This window comes from Euprymna scolopes, chromosome 10 (genome assembly GCF_053919585.1).
Source record: "Euprymna scolopes isolate OS-2025 chromosome 10, ASM5391958v1, whole genome shotgun sequence".
Classification (NCBI taxonomy): Eukaryota; Metazoa; Mollusca; class Cephalopoda; order Sepiida; family Sepiolidae; genus Euprymna; species Euprymna scolopes.
In genome coordinates, this window is record NC_136491.1 from 120430045 (window position 1) to 120451895 (window position 21851).

At 33.6% G+C, this 21851-nt stretch overlaps 1 protein-coding gene across 4 annotated transcripts in view; it reads left to right on the forward strand.

Annotated features, from left to right (window-relative positions):
- Nucleotides 1-21851, forward strand: part of LOC145286250 (nucleoside hydrolase-like) — a 66830-nt gene that overhangs the window by 33798 nt on the left and 11181 nt on the right. For 3 of the 4 annotated variants that reach the window (XM_080135072.1, XM_080135070.1, XM_080135071.1), the window contains exons 2-5: nt 7811-8045; nt 13734-13908; nt 16834-16950; nt 21074-21210. In XM_080135072.1, coding sequence (XP_079991198.1) covers nt 7833-8045; nt 13734-13908; nt 16834-16950; nt 21074-21210 — 642 coding nt within the window. In that variant the 5' untranslated portion in view covers nt 7811-7832. Of the gene's footprint in view, nt 1-1046; nt 1527-7810; nt 8046-13733; nt 13909-16833; nt 16951-21073; nt 21211-21851 lie in introns of those variants that run through there. The other variant, XM_080135073.1, reaches the window with a different exon arrangement.

A 21851-nucleotide genomic window follows, 5' to 3' on the forward strand; every position in this document is an offset into this window, starting at 1 on the left:
CAATCGAGAACTCGATCACTCTATCTAAAAACATTTAAGATATTAACTGATATATACTCGAGGGTCAAAATAATAAAAAGAATGTTCTCTTGTACTAGCCCTAATTATTACATTTTTCTCTCAGCTAAATGACCAAGGAACTCTTGTTTAATGTGTCTTTTTAACGGCGTATTAATTTTTTTTTAATATTTAATACCCTGGAAATGATCAAATCTATACGATTTATTAAACATAGATTATTAGTTTACGCACAAGTAGAGTGTGTATTCATTCATCTTTTTCCTTAGGGCATTAGGGCGAGATTGAACACCGTTAAATTGATAAGATTTGAACTCGGTGCAATTGATTCTACACTACGATATGCATCAGGACAATCTCGTTCCTACTACGGAAGACAGAGTAAGATAAAGATAAGCACATGATAAAGAGGCTAACAGGAAATAAGATAGAGTAAGAGGCGTGCGAGAAAGAAAGAGAGAGAGGGAGAGAGAGAGAGAGAGAGGAGTGGAAGGAAAATAAGTGAGCAAGGAAAATGAATAGAGAAAAAGGCGCACGTGCGAGAGAGAAAGAAAGGAAACGTAAACGACAGAATGAAAGGGATAGAGAATGAAACGAGAAAGGAAGAGAGAGAGACAGAGAGAGAGAGAGAGAAAGAAAGAGAGAGAGAGAGAGAGAGAGAAAGAGAAAGTGAGAAAAGTAATAAATAACCGACTAAAGGGATAAAGAAAGAGGCGCGTGCAAGAGAGAACAAGAGAGAGAGAGAGAGAGAGAGAGAAAGAAGAAGAAGACAGACAGACGAACAGAGAGAGAGAGAGAGAGAGAGAGAGAGAGAGAGAGAGAGAGAGAGAGGAAAGGAAAAATGAAACAATTGAGTGAAAGAGAGGGGGAAAGAGAGATAGAGAGAAAGGAAAGTAAATTAAAATAATCGACTGATTGCGCACTCGGAAGAGAGAGAGAGAGAGAGAGAGAGAGAGAGAGAGAGAGAGAGAGAGAGAGAGAGAGAGAGAGAGAGAGAGATTGGTGTTAAGAGGAAAGAAAAAGATGAGAGAAAATTAAAAAATGCAAAGTAAGGAAAAGATAAAGGAAAAAAGGTGCAAATGACAAAAACTAACGAGAACAATGAATATTAACGAAACAGGAACAAAAAAAAAAAATGGATGGAGGCAGAGGTGATCGAAAAATGATTGTTCTTCATCCCATTCAACATGTGACATATATAACAGCTTTCAAATCTTAACTATTTGTAGCCACACCCAAAAGATGACGTCATCCGTTGCCATAGCACTACATAACAAACTGTTCACCGTAGCAGATGTCTATACTTTTAACATATATTAAATCTTAAACTCCCCATAACATTTTGTTTATTAAAATGGATCTTTAGAATTATACAAGACGGTAAAATCGAACCAATCAAATATCCAAACCGCTTCATAAAATATACTGAACCTTTTTTAATTCTTCAGTCGCAGTTTTTCGTCTTGACACAGGAATGGAACTACGCTCTGCTGATCCTAATTGGATGAGTATTATCTATTTTTTTTTTTTACCTGGAATTATTTACAACTAGCGGGACGAGAAAATTGAAGTTCATTTTGAATATAATAATTAGAGAGAGAAATTTTTAATGTGTATGTATCATTTGCTATTTCGAGCAAAAGAATAGTTTACCTACCCTAGGACGGCTATTACACATGCATGAAATAATTGTACCTTCTCTAGGACAGGTAATTTACAGAATGTATATGAAATAATTTTACCTTTTTGGGGTGGGTAATTTACAACACATATTTAAAATATGTTTACCTTCCTTCTGACGGGTAATTTATATACATATATGAAACAATTTTACATACTCTCGACAGGTATTGTACAGCGTATATGAAATAATTTCTCTTCCCACCAAGGCTACCATGATTTTAAGAAAATTGAAATCATTTTTAGGATATGGATCATTAGGATTTCCAAATTAATACATAAATACATTGTGTTGGTTAATAAGTTCGCAACCCTTGCTTCACCATAAATTTCAATGTTACTGCGTTTCTTTCCTCCCTCACTATTGGCACTATTATTGTAAGAAAAATTATGTAATTTTTGGAAGATGTCTCAGCAGGATTTTAAAATTAATGCATAAATACATTGACACAATTAAGTGATTAGACAACGCTTGCTTCATTATCAAATTCTACATTACTCTGTTTAATTTTTCACCACTACTGACAACAAAATATTTTGTAAAAAAGGCGTCATTTTCGGAAGATTACTCAGCAGGCTTTACAAACAAATAAACAAATATGTTGAGAAGCTTTGTGATTAGGCAACCCTTGCTTCACTACAAAATTCCACTTTACTGTGTTCTTTCCCTCCCTACTACTGACAGCATCATTTTAAGTGAAATGATATCATTTCTTGACCATAACTTTTCCAAATAATTACATAAATGCATTGACGTGAATGACCATTAGGCAACTTTTACTTTACCACAATTTTCAATATAATATAGTTCTCTCCCCTTACTACCACAACCGTCAACAACACATTAGTAAGAGAAACGATGTCATTTCCAGAATATGATTCCATAGTTATTCCATATTTTTGGAATATGACATTGTGAGAAATTGCATAGTGACCTCAAAATGGACATTACTCTCTCCAGCCTAACCCCAAAAGTGAAGCGTTGTTAATTTATAGAGAACCCCAGAGCACGTTAAAAAGCAACATACTCTTTCTACTCAGCACTGCAAATGTGACGTCATTCCCCGAAGTTAACATTGAAAATTCAGAAAAATATTGTTGATCACCTACAAAAACTGATAAATTGTCTGGGCTTATTATTTCATTACAAACACACTAATCAATTAACTCACATTTCATTATTTTTCAAAATTTTTGAATATGTTACTAATTTCGACAATCATTTTTCATAATTTTAATCCACATTATCGCATCCCCCTCTTACAGAAAATAATTACATTGGTGTATTGTCTGGGTTGATTATTTCATTACAAACGCACCAATCAATCAACATACATTTCATCATTTTTCATAATTATTGGATATGTTACTAATTTCGACAATCATTTTTCATAATTTTGATCCACATTATCGCCCCCCCCACCTTACGAAAATAATAACTTTGATATACTGTCTGGGTTGATTATTTCATTACAAACACACCAATCAATTAACTCACATTTCATTATATTTCATAATTCTTGGATATGTTAATAATTTCGACAATCATTTTTCATAATTTTAACCCATATTATCGCCCCCCCCTTGCGAAAATAATAATTATGTAATAATGTCTGTTAAAAATGTACATGAAATATAGTAATGTTTAAATCGTAAACTATTTCAGCCATTTCCGGCACTGACTTCTTACCCCCCTCTGTTAAAAATATACATTAAATAAATTAATGTTTAAATGTTGCAGCCATTTCTGGGACTGACTCTCTATCCCCACCCCACTGTTAAAAATATGAATGAAATATAGTAATGTTTAACTCGTAAACAGTTTCGGCTATTTCCTGGACTGATTTCATATCCCCCGCCCCACTTTTAAAAACATACATGGAATAATGTAATGTCTAAATCGTAGACTGTTTCAACTTTTATGTATTAGATAAAGTAATTTTGAGATTGTAAACTGCTTCAGCCGTTTCCAGGCCTGACTCCGTATTCCCACTTCTTTTAAAAATAAAATAAAGTATTTTTGAGATCATAAACTGCTTCAGCCATTTCCGGGACTTACTCCATATTCCCCTCCTCACCTCTTAAAACATATGCTATGTCGGTTATTTTGTATTGTTTTTTTTTTAGAAGGAGTTAATGCCTGGTAAAAAAAACTGTATTACGCTTGCTTGGCCTTTTGGCTAAGATCAAAGTGAAATATCTGTTCTGACACAGCATTTCAGCGAAATCATCTACTGGCCTCCTCTCTATAAACAGAAAAAGTGGTGGTAATGTTTGGGAGAATGAACAGGCACTAATTCACCACACCCCAACCTCACCTAAAAAAAGAAGGTTTGGTAATCCCTGATGGCCTCCAGATTACTTTTTAAAGCAACATAATGACGTCACTTCTGGCAGTTTTTAGAAATACATGATTTCATCATAAATTGTTTGTATTTTTTTAATATGTGTACTACACTGTAGAAGCACCTTATTTAAAATTCATTCAAAAAAATAAATATTTCAAAGTGCAGTTAGTGATCAGGCAACACTTGCTTTACAATAAACTAATCAAGAAATTGGATTGAGAAACAGGTACTTAATGTTAACTAATACTAAAAAATACAGATAAATCATGTCAGTTTCTTATTTAATAAATTGTTAGGTGAAAGTACAGAATAGTTTAAATAATACCTTCCCCTCCCCATATTAAGAATGGCTTTCTAAATAATAACGTTATTATTTCAGCATTCATTGTTATTTTGATGGCAGATGCTCGACTGAGCTTCTATCTATGATTCCCCATGTAAAACATTCTCAACAAACACACGTCTAGATACAGCAGTTTCCTTTACTCTCTATCTTTGATTAAAGCTAAACGAAAAATCCATGACCAAGTTTCTTTCCTAGGACTACTCGTCCATGGAACACAATACCATGAGGCTGCTTTCCAGCTGATTATAACATGTTTCTTTCAAGCAAAATGCAAACAAGTTTTTGTTCAGCCGTCCTCTTAAATAAGTAAATCCTACCCTAGTTCCACCATTACGGATCATCACAGTGTTGTTTCACCAGCCATCTGAAATTCATTAACTCTTATCCGTCAAGTTTAGCCTTAGTAAGTAGTGATTTCCCTAGTAAAAAATAATTACTCAATCTTGAACCTACAGAATATTTTGAACCTGTTTTTTATGTGATTCAAATATAAATGAACAAAGCTTTAAAGAAAGAAACATTTTTGTATGCAATTTTAGTATAATAATCTACATATAAGAGCTTATATTTCTTTAGAAAACCAGTCAACTAGAGAACCTAGATTATTTGTACGCTTAATTTTTCCTTTAAAGAAACCCATTCATGCATCAAAATGTTAAACCAATCAATGACTTGCATCACTGCACTAAAATTCACATATTAAAATACAAGGTGCCTTACATAAGTTTCCAGACTTATTTCTGTACAGGCACTTTTATTGATAGTACACACATGAAACCTAGTCCTTGGGAAAAACTTCACCTAAATCTTCCGCATCTTCAGTACCTTGCAAATAATTGTGTATACGGTTCCCACACTGACATCAAACTGTGCACTTATTGTCTTTATAGACAAACAGCGGTCCTTATCCATGAAATTCTTTATTTGGTAAATCAACTCTGGTGTTCTGACTTCCTTACTCCTCCCAAACTTCTCATCATCCCTTACAGACTCATTGCATTCCTTGAATCTCTTATGCCACTTGATGCTTGATTCATGCAAGATGGCCTAAAAGCAGTCTGAAGCATTCCGTACGTTTCTGTGGCATTTTTCGAAGTTTAAAACAGAATTTTATTGCATATCGTTCTTCTACAGTGTCCTCACATCCAGATTGCATTTTTGAAATCAACCAGCTGTGATAATCAGGCTTTAGTATGGTGTATTCCAATTCCTGCTGTAGCCGTTCATTTGAACCTGGAATCATAAAAATTGGTCAGTCATCTCATAAGATGTATAGCAATAGCATACTGAATTTTCAAGAGTCTATGATAATATAAATGCCTGAGCAAAAAAGTCTGGAACCTTATTGAAGACACCTTGTATAATATGAATCTTAAAGGTAGTCCTTAGATCTGATGACCTCATACGAAGCAGGTGCTAGTGTGATACCAGGAGTTAGGAGTGGATGGAATAAGTTTAGGGTACTTCTGTCATTACTAATTAGCAGAGCATTACCTCTGTCAACCAAGAGCATATGTACAGAGTATGGAGATGTATGGAAGTAGAATCTGGCCAGTGAGGGTTGAGGACATGAGCTGCATGGGGATAAATTAAATGAGAATAATACAATGGACTTTAATGTGAGTTTTAAAGGCCGGCTCAGTGCTAATGACTTCAGAGGAAGCTTAAATCTGGACAGTGCATTGAGATAACTGTTGAACAGGAGACTTCGATAGTATAGCCACATTGAAAGAATGAATAGTTCTCGGGTTAATATATTATGCAGCTGGTGGATGTATATATATATATGTGTACGTGTGTCTTGTATGTATACATGTGTCTGTATTTCTTACTTGTGTCAATCGTCTAGTAGTGCATATCACAGTGTCTTTGGTAGCAAATGAATACGTGTATACAGAGTATAGAAATGTTCATTGTGTTCTGCATGTATATAAAATGTTTGTTGTGTGGGCACCGCTTCATCAAAAATACACTTAGTTAACAATGTGATACATACACTTTCACAGACAGCTTTTTACAATCAAACAATAACAATATGTTTGCTTGTCTCAGACCAAAAGAATCATATACCTTCTTATTTGTTCAAACTCCAAAAAGAACGCTACAACAATGAGTTATATTTTACATGGTTTTTATTCATCTCATGGATTCCTTTGTCAGAGTTTGGCACGCTGAGTCTCTTTCTACATTTTCCTGGTTTTTCTCCTTTCTTTCAACAGGGTCATTCACATGTCTTCACGAGCACATTTCTCACCAACTCATTAGCTTGATCTCTGCTAACTAACTATTAGATCAGCAAAACAGACCAAATCACATGTCGTTCACGTAAACTAAAACGTTGTTTACTTAACAAAGTTTCAATCTACTTTAAAACTTCTAAATCGATTTTATTTATTTTATTTCTGAGTTAAATTCCTGACTAAACTTTCCGAGCTGTAAATACACATTTTCCAAAATCTAATTGTTTTATTTTCTAATAATAATAATAATAATAATAATAATAATTATTATTATTATTATTATTATTATTATTATTATTATTATAATTAACCAGATGACCAGGTCAATATCTAACAAGTAGATGTAAAACAGTTAAGGTAGCAAATGAAGTTCACAGGGGAAGGTTAAGAAAAACACCACGCCCATACTGTACAAAACCAGTAATCATTTTAGATGGGTTGAATCGGTTTCCTTTGAAGGAGGAAGTTTCATGGGAATTTCAAATCCACAAGCAGTTTCTAATTGCTTGTATATCTTCATCAGGGAAGATAACAATGTTAGATTTTTGCACGCAGGTATCAACCTCCTCCCACATGCAATGCTTGGTATTCCAAATGATCACCCATTTGGTAGTGAACAGGCTTAATGTTGCTTAACTTTGGTGATATAATTAAAACTTGTGTATCAACGTGATTATGTTGTAAAAAAAAACACATGGAAGCAAATGATAAGGATGGACTTCAGAGAAAAGGGGATAAATAGTAGTGTGGCCAAAGATAGGTTAATTTGGAAATTTTTAAAAGCTGCTCAATGCATGCGAGCATGTAAAATAGAGGTGAGCTGCTGCTGCTGATAATATGATTTTTTGCTATTTAATTTACATATGTGGTGATCCTCAAGAATCCATGCTGGGTCATATTTTCTTTCTACTTTATATCAACGTTATGCCGGAAGTGATTGGTGGAAAAATGCTCCTATTTGCAGATGACGTCAAATTAGTAGCTCGTAGAAGCGAGGTTGACAATCTCAAGTCTATCCTACTCGGAAATGGTCCATAAAATGTTTTAAGTAAAAGTGTTTCTGTGGAACAAACTGGATTCGAACTTGGCATGCTCAGGTTGTCAGCCCGTGTTATTAACCACTTATCCATCGCCACTTCTATTTTCACATTTTATTGATATTCTGTTTTGCTTTTCAGTTAATTTCTGATTCGTGGAAAGATGTCGTGCACTCGTGAACATCAAGAGAAAAGCGGTAAAAAGTTGCTGATCATCAACGTCGATCCCGGAATTGATGATGCGCAAGCAATTCTGATGGCCTTGGCTGATCCTAGCGTGAAAATATTGGCTTTATGCGTTCACCATGGGAACAGCTCCATCGATAACACGACAACGAATACGTTGAAACTGTTAACAGAAGTTAATAGAACAGATGTAAGTATGAACTATGATATTTTGGCCTCAGCTAAGTCTCGAGAGACATATCCCATGTAAGGGTACTTGCATAGATATTCTGTAGTGAACTATGTGTTCAGCAATCCGTAACTGCAACTCTCCTGGACTGGAATTGCTTGAATCTAGTGACTATTGAAAAAAATAGTGGGATAAATAGAAAAAAGCAAAGCTATTGTAATTTCAGAATTTTTATTCTCGTAGATTAGTTACACAACCAATGGCTGAGAGTCTAGTTTATGTTACTATTTAGTCCATATATATATATATATATATATATATATATATATATATATATATATATATATATATATATATATATATATATATATATATATAAAATGAAAATTACAATTGAATTTACCAAAATGATCCAAAATGGTAAAATTAAAGTAAATTATAAATATTAAAGAATTAATATTTATAAAATTATCTCAGCCAGGTATAAAAGCTCGATAAAACCAAAATAGGAAATAGAGCTTATAATATGAGCAAACAGTTAATGAAATATGTTAAAAAACACTTTGAAATGAGTTAAAAACATATTTAATCTGAAAAGGAAACACTAGATAAATGGATAGTCCTTAATCCGCGGAGTTTCGAAGAAATACTCTCCTTCTCATCAGAGGGTAGGAATTAGCAAAATGCTGGATCGGATTTTGCATGCAGAAGTATTTGATGAAACAACAAGTAAGTCAAAGATCTTACTTGAAAACAAAATAAGTTAAGCAGAGGGAATATGGTAAAGAAAAAGGTGATTACGCATGAATGGATAGTCTGGTGGAAGATAAAAATCCAGTGACGGTAAAATCCAAATGTAAAACTTCAAGAAAGTTAAAAGAATTTCCATTTGTACAAGTAAAATCCAAGGAAATCCCGTAATTGGAAGAAGATGGTCCATAATAATCCATAGGCAGAAATCCATGGAATAATTCACAAAAATGTGTACAAGGAAAAAAATAATATTAATAAAAGAAAAATAAGATGTGCTTTTCACTCTACTTCCGAGACATAACTATAAATAAAAAAGATCTGGGAAGAGAAAGGAGAAAAAAAAAATGGTAAAGTTAAATATAAAATATAAAATAAAGGGAAACAAAAGTCAAAATGACCCAGACAAGAAATGTTAAAGGCGCGAAAATATATATAGGGCAAAATAATATAGGTCAACTAAAATGTACAGTCCATCACTTAAAAAAATGTCAGCAAGAGTTGTTAAACGACACTAAAAGGAACATAAAAAAGGAAAATAAAAATAAATAAATATATAATAAATAAATAGAAAATAAAGAATAAATAAATTAAAAAAAATATAATAAAAAATAAAATATAAAATATAATATAAAATAAAATAAAATAAGAATAAAAATTATTTAAGGGGAGGAGATGGCCGGTATCTGCAATTTCAGGAAAAAAAACAAAAAATGAAAGTAAATTCATATAGTAAAATTTAAGTAAATATACATACAAGATATGAAAGTGTGGGTAGATTGATATATTAGATAGATAGGAAAGTTTAAAGAATAAAACAGAAATATATGTATATATATATATGTACATTTATATCTATCTATCTATCTCTCTCTCTCTCTCTCTCTCTCTCTCTATATATATATATATATATATATATATATATATCACTGATATATAAAATAAAAATAGAAAATAAAAAATAATTATATATATATATATATATATATATATATGAAAATATGCTTATTTATTTATATGTCACCCTTTATTTAAGGCAATCCTTTTATTTATGAACTCGATGTATGTTAAATATAACTACAAAGCATATACAAATCAATGACAAAAAGTCTATATTCCAAATTCCAAGATGTTGTTCATTTCACCATTTATTTCTTTCAGCATGTTAAAATGTTTAATTGTTGACAGCACCTGTTTCAAAGCGCAGAAACATTCATCTAATTATTGTCATTTTAAAAATATTTTACGCCCTAACTCATCAGAAAAATAAGAATTCATTAACTTTAAAAGAAAATAAAAAGAATATAGGCATGATTACATAAATCCGAATTTGGGTAGGATTGAAATCACTATCTTCAAACAATTCTCACCTGGAACCGTAGAAATTCAACGTCTCTATCCACTAGTCCAATAGTCCACAATAAATGAAATTAAAAAAATAATACTCATCTCAATAATTAATTCCAATTAAATAATATATATACCAATCGGTACGAACCCGACCATGGAATATCAGATAATAAATGTGAATTTATAAGACCAAAAAATTCAACCTTGATCGCCCTTCAGGGCCCGTGGTGCAGTGGATAGAGACGTTGAATCTCTACAGTTCCAGGTGAGAATTGTCTGAAGATAGTGGTTTCAATCCTACCCAAATGCCAGCCAGAGGCTTACTTGGCCAAAACGTGGTGAGATGACAATAACTATGGATGGCAGTAATTGTTGAGAATGCAGTCAGGAGATTCGGAATTCCTATCCCGTTGCGATTACCACCTGATGGAGGCCAGAGGAATAGTTGGCGAAAACGTCATGAAACAACAAGTAATAAAGATGAGGATAATAGTCCGCAATAAATAAATTAATAAATAATACTCATCTCAATAATGAATTCCAATTAAAATAATATATATACCCTTCGGTACAGACCCGATCATGGAAGATCAGATAATAAATAAACATGGATTTATAAGACCAGAAAACCAAACCTTGATTGCCTTTGGAGCCCGTGGCGCAGTGGGTAGAGACGTTGAATCTCTATGGTTCCAGGTGTAAATTATCTCAAGATAGCGGTTTCAATCCTACCCAAAAGCCGGCTAGAGGCTTACTTGACCAAAAACATGGTGAGACGACAACTATGGATGGCAGTAATTGCTGAGAATGCAGTTAGGATATTCGGAGTTCCTATCCGGTCATGGTTACCACCTGATGGAGGCCAGAGGAATAGTGAAACAACAACTAAGAAAGATGAGGATAGTAGTCTGCAATAAATAAAATCAATAATATTTTAACACATTTTTATTTATAAATAGTTAATATGCATTGGCTTAAATAATATTAACAATGGTTTGATTTAGAATCTAATCTACTTAGATTTTTTATATGAAACTAATTTTCAATTCATCGAATTTGTTTACAATATTTAACTTATTTCATCTAATCTAAATATATGTTCTAATCTAATTATTACACTGAATAGATACTTCATTAGGTAAATTTCTTCATGTAAACAGACCTCTATTAATTACTGCTATTTAGTTTGAATTAATTAACCATTTATTTTCATTAATATGATAGATTTTTTAATTTTTCGTTACATTTGTTTTTTCTTTTTCGTTCAAGGGACACTAATCTACTTTAGAAGTATACTGTATTATATCCTTTATATATTATAATCATTTTATTTGATTAATTATATTTTATAAGTTTTAACTATACTATTTCAAGGTTATGTTCTACTAATTTAATTTTTTCACCTACAGCCCCTTATAGTTATTTTATATCCATTTTATATGTTTTATTTATTTTTTAATGGTTATTTATATTCACTGAAAGCACATTTCACGACCAGCCGCAGTGAATATACAACACTGTTACAGTTTCCATGTGGCTGGTTAGTATTTGTAATTTATGTATGTTAGTTTCCGCATTTGACTGTTTTTCTTAAGATTTCAGCTGTTTCCATTATTACCCTGTGCTGTATAGTCTTAGTCTTCCCCTTGATTCCAATGTGTCCTAGTCTATGTTTTCACTTGACTATACCTTTTGCTCTTACAATTATCAGTAGTATATTGACTTTCTTCATATTCCATATTTCTTTCAGTTGTCTGGCAAGTTCTACATATTTGATTCATTTTTCCGTTACGTATACTATTTGACTACTTTCTCATTGTTTTTGGCTCCTAATCATTCATCTGAAACAAGAAACTCTGGTGCAATAAATCACTTGGAACTCAGTAGATGCTGAATAAGTACTTAATATTATATTATTATTTTATCTGAGAGTATGTCTTTCAAGCTTCTAGGCCTAACATTCACAGGAAACATGAGTTGGAACAATTACATCGAGGGCATTGCCAGGGCCGCTGCGAGGAAAGTGGGCTCTCTCTACCATGCTAGAAAACTACTAACACCCGAAAGTATCCTGTACCTCTATAAGGCAACCATTCGCCCATGTATGGAGTATTGCTGTCATATTTGGGCTGGTGCATCGGCTACTAGTCTCTCGCTCTTTGACAAGGTTCAAAAGAGAGTCGCCAATCTGATAGGCCCTGAACTGGCATCTAAGCTTCAGCCTCTGTCCCATCGACGAAACATTGCATCCCTCTGCCTGTTCTACAAGTATTTTAATGGTAAATGCTCTAACGAACTGCAAGCACTTATGTCCCCACGACGTGAACACCTTCAACAGACCCGACAGGCTGCAAAATCCCACCCCCACACTGTAGAGATCCCTAGATGTAAAAGATCTTTCTACTCCAGTAGTTTCTTCCCCAGAACTGCTAGACTTTGGAATTCCATTCCAGGTCCTTGCTTCCCCAACTGTACTGACGTGCAGAAGTTCAAGTGCAACGTGAACAGACATCTTGCTGCCCAAATCCCTACATAGTGCCCCAGTAGTTGTTGCCCCTGATAGTAGCCCCCTACACTAAAGTGGCAATGTGCCTTGTTTGGGGTGAAGATGTAATAAAAAAAAAAAAAATCTATTTGTGGACTTTCATTCCCATCTTCATAGTTGTTGTTATTTCACCACGTTTCAGCCAACTCATCGTCTGGTCAACAACTATGAAGATGTGGACAACAGTCTGTAAATAAATAAATATACGAATTACTCATTTCAAAGGATTTTAATTAAAAACTAATAATATATAATACCATTTGTTATGGACCGACAGATAAAAGCGATTTATAAGACCGAAAAATCAGGTCCATGACACAATGGATAGAGGTGTTGAAATCTCTATGGTTCGAGGTGAGCATTATCTGCAGCAGTTTCAAATCAAGCCAATAAAAACAGAATCGTTCCCAGAGATGGGTGACGAAAGTTGAGACAGGAAGCAGAGGTTAAACGCCATAGACAAAACAAAATCGAATAATTAGAATTATTTCGTCACCCATCTCGGAGAACGATTGTGTTTTTTATTGAATCTGGGTTATCATGCATTCAATGTAACCTTTGTAAAAATTTGCACTAACTCAATCGCTACTTACGTAGGGCCTCTAATATGTAATCATACATATACAGATCACTGTGCCTATCTTGTTTAGATACACATAAACGCACATGGTGCCAGCTGAAATGAACACAAATACCTTTCTTTCACCAAAATGTTCTTGAACTCTTTGAACTCTTATTTCTTTATAAACTCTTTAGCTTTTGCAACTGGCTTTTCCTCTGAAAAATTTGGTGGCCTTCGTTATTAAAGATATGAGAATTGTTTATTTTGTTTTTCACTTAACTTCCTTATATCACTAATTCGATGCTTGATTTATTCAACACTGATATTACCTGTAATAAACGAGCAACACCGTGTGGTTTTGCTAATTAAAACCGAAACAGAATTTGTTTTTCTAAACACACTACTGTTTCCATATATCTCTAGTATTGGTGGTCAGTTGGTATTTGTATTTTTTCTTTTTTTTTAGTTTGTATTTTCATATGCTTATTAATATTTCATCCAGGTACCAGTATTTCGGGGCTGTGAACATGCCCTCGTCACCCAACCAGCTCATGGTGACGATTACTTTGGAAAAGATGGTTTTGGCGATTATGAAGGCTTACCACAACCTAACTTGGATTTAGTACAACCAGAGCATGCTGTGTTGGCCATGATCAGATTAGTCAATGAATACCCAGGTAAGTGTTAATAACCTATTATGTATATATATATATATACATATACATATATATATATATATATATATATATATATATATATATATATATATATATATATATATATATAAACAAACATTGTTAAAAACAACAGAGAGCTTCCGTTTGGTTTGACCTTTTTATTTTTTCAATTTTTCTGATGATCTTTTCAGTGTGTAGATCGAAATAATTAATGTAAGTTCCATGTGCAGTTCGAAGTTGGTCGTGATATTGCTTTTTGTCTTTCAAAGAAGACATCATCAGGAAGGCTGTGTGAATATTATTGTGAGAAGGTCTGGAAAGTTTTTTATACTAGAGCAGTGGTGAATGAGAGCCTATTGTGTGAGAGAGGGGTGGCCAGTTCTGTGGTCAGGGTTGGTTCAGGTAGCGGCTGGAGGGGTTATGACAGGTATTTGAGCATGTTTTCGATGGATTGAAATGTGGTTTGATTAAGGGCAGGTTTTTGCACTTTAATGTATATAGCTTCAAGTATTCGAAACTTCTTGACGTTGGTTTCATGGTATATTATTTGTATGTTGCTAAGAAGAATTTCTCTAAGCTCAAGGGGGCAGTTATATATTTTTGTTACTGTTTCATTTATATATATTAATAATAATAATAATAATAATAATAATAATAATAATAATAATAACAATAACTAGCTGGACCCGTGAAAATTTCACGTTTTCTTTTCTTTTTTTTTCACATACACATTATCCCATCACATATCCGTACCTTGAAACATTTACATTAACCCTTTACTGTCCTGGCCGACGAATTCACCCTGTGTACTATTTTTTTTAAATAGTAAATGAAGAGTATGGTAGGTAAAATGTATGTAAATATGTATATACCAAAATCACGATATTAGTGCTCCAAATATTCTCAATAAATACATCTTCATTTCTGTTTTATAAATATGTTTATTTAAAAATATTTTCAAAAGTTTTATTTAATTTTTAGCTTATTTATTTTTCTTTACATTTAGCTTATTTATTTTTCTTTACATTTGTTTGAGAGAGAGAGAGAGAGAGAGAGAGAGAGAGAGAGAGAGAGAGAGAGAGAGAGAGAGAGAGAGTTGTGGATCTTATTAAGTACAACTGCATTGATTATTTGATTTTTTGCTCAAATTTTACGCTGATAGACAGAATAACTCGATATAACCAACAATCATGTTAACCTCTAGGAGAGGGGGGATTATCTTCTAAATAAGTAAATGCGAATTTTTTCATCCATCCTAACTAGATGAACATGAAAACAGGTTGTGATTATTTAATTCTATGACGCAGCATGCACTTTTGTAATACCGTATATATAGTAATCAGAAAACGCCCTCAAACGCATTTGTCTTCTGAATTTGAATTTTTTTATGAATTAAACGGCTTCTTATAAATTAATACTCTCTAATACACAGTTGTACTTTTGCATTGTTATATTTTCTAATACATATGTAATATTTCCGTCGATAGTAAAACGTCTAATGTTGCTGCGATGTCGAGAATAGATACTACAGTTTGATCTTACTCTAAGACCAATTTATTTAGACAAATAAAATTACATGAATAATTTTCTTTGGCATGATGCCTTATTTGGTTTAGAGCGATAGGAAAATCCAACGTCATTATTTTTTTGACAACAAAAAGTATTCGCCTACTCTAAACTAGACTATCACCAAAATACCCCATTCACTTCATAGCTTTAATCCACTTTAAAAGATCTCCAATGGTTTCAATGAAATTTTATTTACAAAAAATAAATGTACATCGGTAAGGATGGTGAGTGAGCCAATCTACAAACGTCTCAGAAAAAAGAAAAATAAAGAACCAAACAAAATGATAATAGGACAGGTTAGTAAAGCCCTTCTAACCCTTTATTAAATGTCATATCATCCACTGTTTTCTAAATCAACCAGAAATAATCAGGTTTTTCTCTGAATAAATGTGTGAGAGAGAAATCAAAAATAAAAAGTTAGGCTGAAATATAGAAATTGATTTTGTACTCCTATATCGAAACAACATTTACAAGTGGCCAAGAGCAAAATAAATATAAAGAGTGGCTATCCTTGGAAGCTCTCTAGTAGCAAAAAATTGAAACAGCATCAAAAGTGACAAAATTACTAAATATAAACACTTGCTTTCAGTTGTAAAAAAACAAAAAAAAAAAACAACAAACAAACAAGAACACATTGCTCATCCGTTTTTAATCTATTTTTAAAGTCACTAGATTTCTACGTGTTCAAATTAGTGACCCATGCATACGAATTAGTTCCCCCTGTAAATAACAATTGTTGAATATTTGGAAGGTGACTCTGTGAAGAGTGGCATTCAATGGGTTGCACACACACAAATTAATTCCATTTGAAATATGCGAGGTTTCCACCATTGTCTATTGAAATGCATAATTAGACAAGAAATATGTGAGAGAAATATCAGTCAAAGAAGTAGAACAATAAACAATGGGAAATATTAAACATTCCAGAGTGAAAGAATGTTTATATAAATCTAAACAACAGAAAGCGAACAGGAGACAGAGAGTTGGTCATAGAGTGAAGACAAGTTGCCAATACACCTGCACAACATCTCTGCCATGTGCCTTCCCTGATGTCACACCCATCATATTAACTTGAAAAGGTTGTCATTGGTAATAAACAAAATATTTTTATAATCCAGCTGTGTTGTGTTTTATTTGCTGCCAGGTGTATATATCGTAGACAGTGCCAAAAGTCGATTCGGAAAATATATAAACTGCAAAGCACATTGAATGACCGGCCACAGTAAATATACAACACAATTATGTACATGGGTTCGTTTCTTTCTGGAAAATGGCTGCTCGACACATGAAACCCTTGATTTGCTTTAAAGCCATTAATTTTTGTTTCTATTGTTACATCTTTCTAATTGTATACAGGTGAAATCACTCTGGTTGGTCTTGGTCCTCTTACAAATTTGGCGATGGCCCATCGGTTGGATCCTGACTTTAGTAAGAAACTGAAAGATTGTTTTATAATGGGAGGCAACTACAAAGGTAAGTGTTCTGAGGTAGTCTTCGAATGAAACAATGTTTCCTTTAACAATTACAAGAAACCTCAACTACCGATTGCCATGACTAATAACACTATGTGATAGTTTGTTGCTGAATATCTCAGCTTAACATTCACAGAAAACTTTAATTCAAACGAATACACTGAAGACATTACCAAGACTGCAGCAAAGACGGTAGGATCCCTATACCATGCTAGAAAACTACTCACACCTCAAGAGTCTCAAATCTAATAGGTTTGGCACAGTCAATTAAGGTCCAATCCCTGTCCTATTGCTGCAATATTGCATCCTTGTGATTGTTTTACAAGTACAGAGTGGAACGATAAAAATGTCGCCCTAAAGAAAACAACACTACAGTTTTATTTTAAAACTTTCATTGAAAAAATCAATTCAGGTAACTTGATTATGTAGTAGAGCTGACACCTATTCAATGTAGTCGCCTTTAGCCACAAACACTACATTGATACGGGTTCGGAACTGGGAGCCATTTCTATAAGCACCGGCAGGAGCTCGGCGAAACCTCAGCGGATGGCGGTGATCAGGCTGGCTTTGGTGTTGTGGGAGGTCATGTGGTGATGTTCTCGATGTAAGACCAAACGAAGTAGTCCAGCGGTTTAAAGTCGGGAGAGGAAGGGGCAGTGAGAGAAGGGTGCAAAGTCGTAGCACTCATTCTGAAGCCAAGCCTGAGTCTCTTTGGACGTGGGCCGATGCCAAGTCCTGCTACCACACCAAAGGTCTGCCAGAGGCCACCTGATTGCACTAGGAGATCACCACACTCTTCAGCACATCCAGGTACACTTTGGTGTTTATTTTCAAGCTGACTTCTAAAATGTGAGGAGGCATGATGTGGCCCTCACTTGAAACCACACCAAAGATCATTTTTTCATCACCCTGGGCACATCCCTGTTATTTGTGGCAATCCAGTGATACATTTTGAGAGTGCTGGCAATGGTCCTGCTGTCATAATTTGAATCAGTAGAGAGTATGAGTTGTATAGTGGCGCATCTCCGATCTCGCTCATTAAACATTATGTCACTTTTAGACATGATAGAAGGCTCCTATCGATCTTGGGATTTGTACACAACTGGTCAACTAGTAGGTAGTCTACAACAAAAAGAGAAAACTGGTTTTCATCAAACAGAAATGAAGTGTTGTCTTTTCTATAGTGACACTTTTATTATTCCATCCTGTACTTAAATGGAATGTGTTCTGACGAAACCGGAGCACTTGTACCTTCTCAACATAAATACCCTTGACTTAACTGACAAGCAGCAAAATCCCACCCCTGTAAAGATCCATAGATGTTGTAAAGCTTTCTATTCTAATAGTTTCTTCCCTCAAATTGCTAGACTTTGGAATTCCTTCTCAGTTTTCTGCTTCTCTAACTGTTCTAATAGGCAGAAGTTTAAATGTAATGTGAAATGACATCTTGCTACTCAACTCCCCACATAGTGTCCTTGTAAGTTGGCCCCACATAGTAGCCCCTTCCGTCCAAGTGGCAATATGTTTTGTGTGACGTGAATAAGAGTACACTTTTTAATTCAACATTTGACAAAATATGAATATTAAACTAGCAGCCCGCCCGGCATTGCCCAGTCATAAGGTATGCTTAAATACGACGTTTTAATGTATGCTGATATCCTAGTTATTATTATAAAACCAATTCCCTATTGATTATTATATTGTACCAAATATATATTAGTGCCCTTCCACCCAGTGTGATACGGCTGTAAAATCTGCTTGAATATATTTCAATTCATGCAGATGCCGTATTCATTATTTTTAAGTCAATACTCCATTGCTTATTATCAAAGTATCCAATATGTAGTAGTGATTTCAAAAGTTAAAAAAAATATATGACTAAAGTGCCATCAGCTAGAATCGAAACCAAAACATATAGCGTTTTGGCCTTAGTCATTAAATTTGAAAAGTTAGCTAGAAATGACGTCATAGCGTTAAAATTTGAGACGGTGACAAACAAATCAAGACTTTTAGTATAATGATAGATTTAAATTTAAAAGTTCATGAACATTTTTTTCTTTTTTCAGTTACATGATTTAAATAGCCTAAATTCTGAATATCAGAAAGTTTCAGCGAATATACTGCTGGCTGGGCAAGCCAAGAGCAGGTTCGAAACATTTGCTCGAATAACAGCTATGAAATAACTCGCTAATTTTTCAAGCATTATGTAACGTCGCAGGAACAAAAAAATAAATAAATAAGTAAACAAAAATAGGAAAGAAATAAAAATTCGACTCTACATTTTTTTAAAAGTGCAAATGAAATGCATTTATTTGTGCTTCCAAAACAACACATTTCATTATATTTCCAAAGTCTTTTCGCACTCACTCACACACATGTGCTTTTTAAAAGTCTCTGTCCTCACCACCTCATTCTGGCACGAGTCAGCACTTTCTTGTTCTCATATTTACACATCGACCACATGCTGTCCTTTTTTCTGTCTTTTGTTTTTGTATGCAAGCTCGTGCACTCTTGCTAATTTGCATACGCTCTTTAATGGCTATGTTACATTGCGAGGGGTCTATATGATCATGTGTATACGGCACCAGAAAGAATATGTTGTATTGTCTGGGGTTGTGTATGACATGGACGGGTGTATATATTATGTATGTGTATATATTATGTATGTGTGTCTAACTCGTGTAATGTCTAGTAGTATAAAAATTATGACAACATATACATTTTTATAATGGACATGTACCAAAAGATATATTTTTATAATGGACATGTACCAAAAGATACATTTTTATAATGGACATGTAACAACAGATACATTTTTATAATGGACATGTAACAACAGATACATTTTTATAATGGGCATGTAACAAAAGATACATTTTTATAATGGACATGTAACAAAAGATACATTTTTATAATGGACATGTACCAAAAGATACATTTTTATAATGGACATGTACCAAAATATACATTTTTATAATGGACATGTAACAACAGATACATTTTTATAATGGACATGTAACAACAGATACATTTTTATAATGGACATGTAACAACAGATACATTTTTATAATGGACATGTACCAAAAGATACATTTTTATAATGGACATGTAACAACAGATACATTTTTATAATGGACATGCAGCAAAAGATACATTTTTATAATGGACATGTAACAAAAGATACATTTTTATAATGGACATGTACCAAAAGATACATTTTTATAATGGACATGTAACAATAGATACATTTTTATAATGGACATGTAACAAAAGATACATTTTTATATGGACATGTAACAACATTTTTATAATGGGTATGTAACAAAAGGGACAAATAACAGTTATCTGGGGTTGTAACATCGGAGCCAATCGGAGAAACATGATCCATTCCAGATCTTATTTGCCGGATCCTTAGAAACAGATGCAATGAATCAACAAATCTCGGGTTGTCTTTTCTGCAACTTTTATTTCCGATGTTTCCCCTATTGGAAAGTTGCCGCTCATTTTAGACTAACGCATTTTGATCCCCTCTTCTGGGAGCCGTCAACGTCTGACTCGAGCTGCTCTCTCTCTCAGTCCTAATCTGCTCTCTCTCGCTTCCAATCCCTGACTCATCAAATCATCGTATCTTTTTTCAAAACTCTAACTTAAGTCCACATCACTTTATAATGACCTCTACATAAGAACGGTTAGACTCTAGAGATTAATCTATTTTAAATTATTGTTTACCTTCTACATCTCTTAATTTACTAAAAAATCTTAGCATAAACAATTTTCTCTGTAAATATTTATTTTGCTAGGATAGAATATTCTTTTTACAAATATTACAACGATCATAATAATCGACTATCATAAATTCATCATAATAATCGACTATCATACTTCCATCATAATAATCGACTATCATAATTTCATCATAATAATCGACTATCATAAATTCATCATAATAATCGACTATCATAATTTCATCATAATAATCGATCATTTTAATAGTTTCCGGTGTTTTCCGGTAGACAAACAACATAACAGTTGCTACTGTTAATATTTCCTCGCATGCGCCCATGCGCACTCTGTTACAATCGATTTCTTCTAATATTTCAATTTGTCTGTTTCGTTAATTCCAGGTAAAGGAAATATTACTGCTTCTGCAGAATTTAATTTCCACTTTGATGTTGAAGCGGCACAGGTTGTTTTGTCTGAATTCGTCTGTCAGATTTACATCTTTACATGGGAATTATGTATCGACTCAGCCATGCCATGGGTAAGACAAAAAAGTCAGTTTTTTTTTAATATATCTTTTTTCAAATTTCGATATTAATCCAACATTGGAACACACTTTTCTTGTGAATATGAACCAAGCGACATTGGCACTCCCGGAATTGTATTGCCAAAAAAAAAAAAACAGAAAAAAAAAAGAAAAAAAAAGAGGCTTTTGTTATGATTAGATCAGAATAAATAACCGTTGTTTTATTAATTAAACAAGATTCCTTGAATTTTAATTCTTGAAGATCTGAATTTAATTTTTTTCTAGAATCAAGATCTTATAATGGATTTTCATCATGATTGAAATGGTAGTCGTTGCGACGCCTCTTTATTCCCAAATAGGAGATGGCGATTGTCGTGATTCTGCTTGTCATGCTCTGCTTTCAACATCCCATATTTGGACATCAAGGGGTACAGCAATGATTACCATCCAACATAGCTTTGCCACCGTTACAGGCATTGGACGAACAACACCAGCGTTTTTCCGCCTGCGTTGGTGGAATGTATTAGTAAAAGACAAAAACAACGAGACTCTTCCAACACTGAAAGAAGACCTCTCAGCAGGCTCTGAACTCCCCTGGAAAGAGTGGCTAACACTCAACCGGGTATGAGTGAAAGTTGTCAACACATGGTGCAACC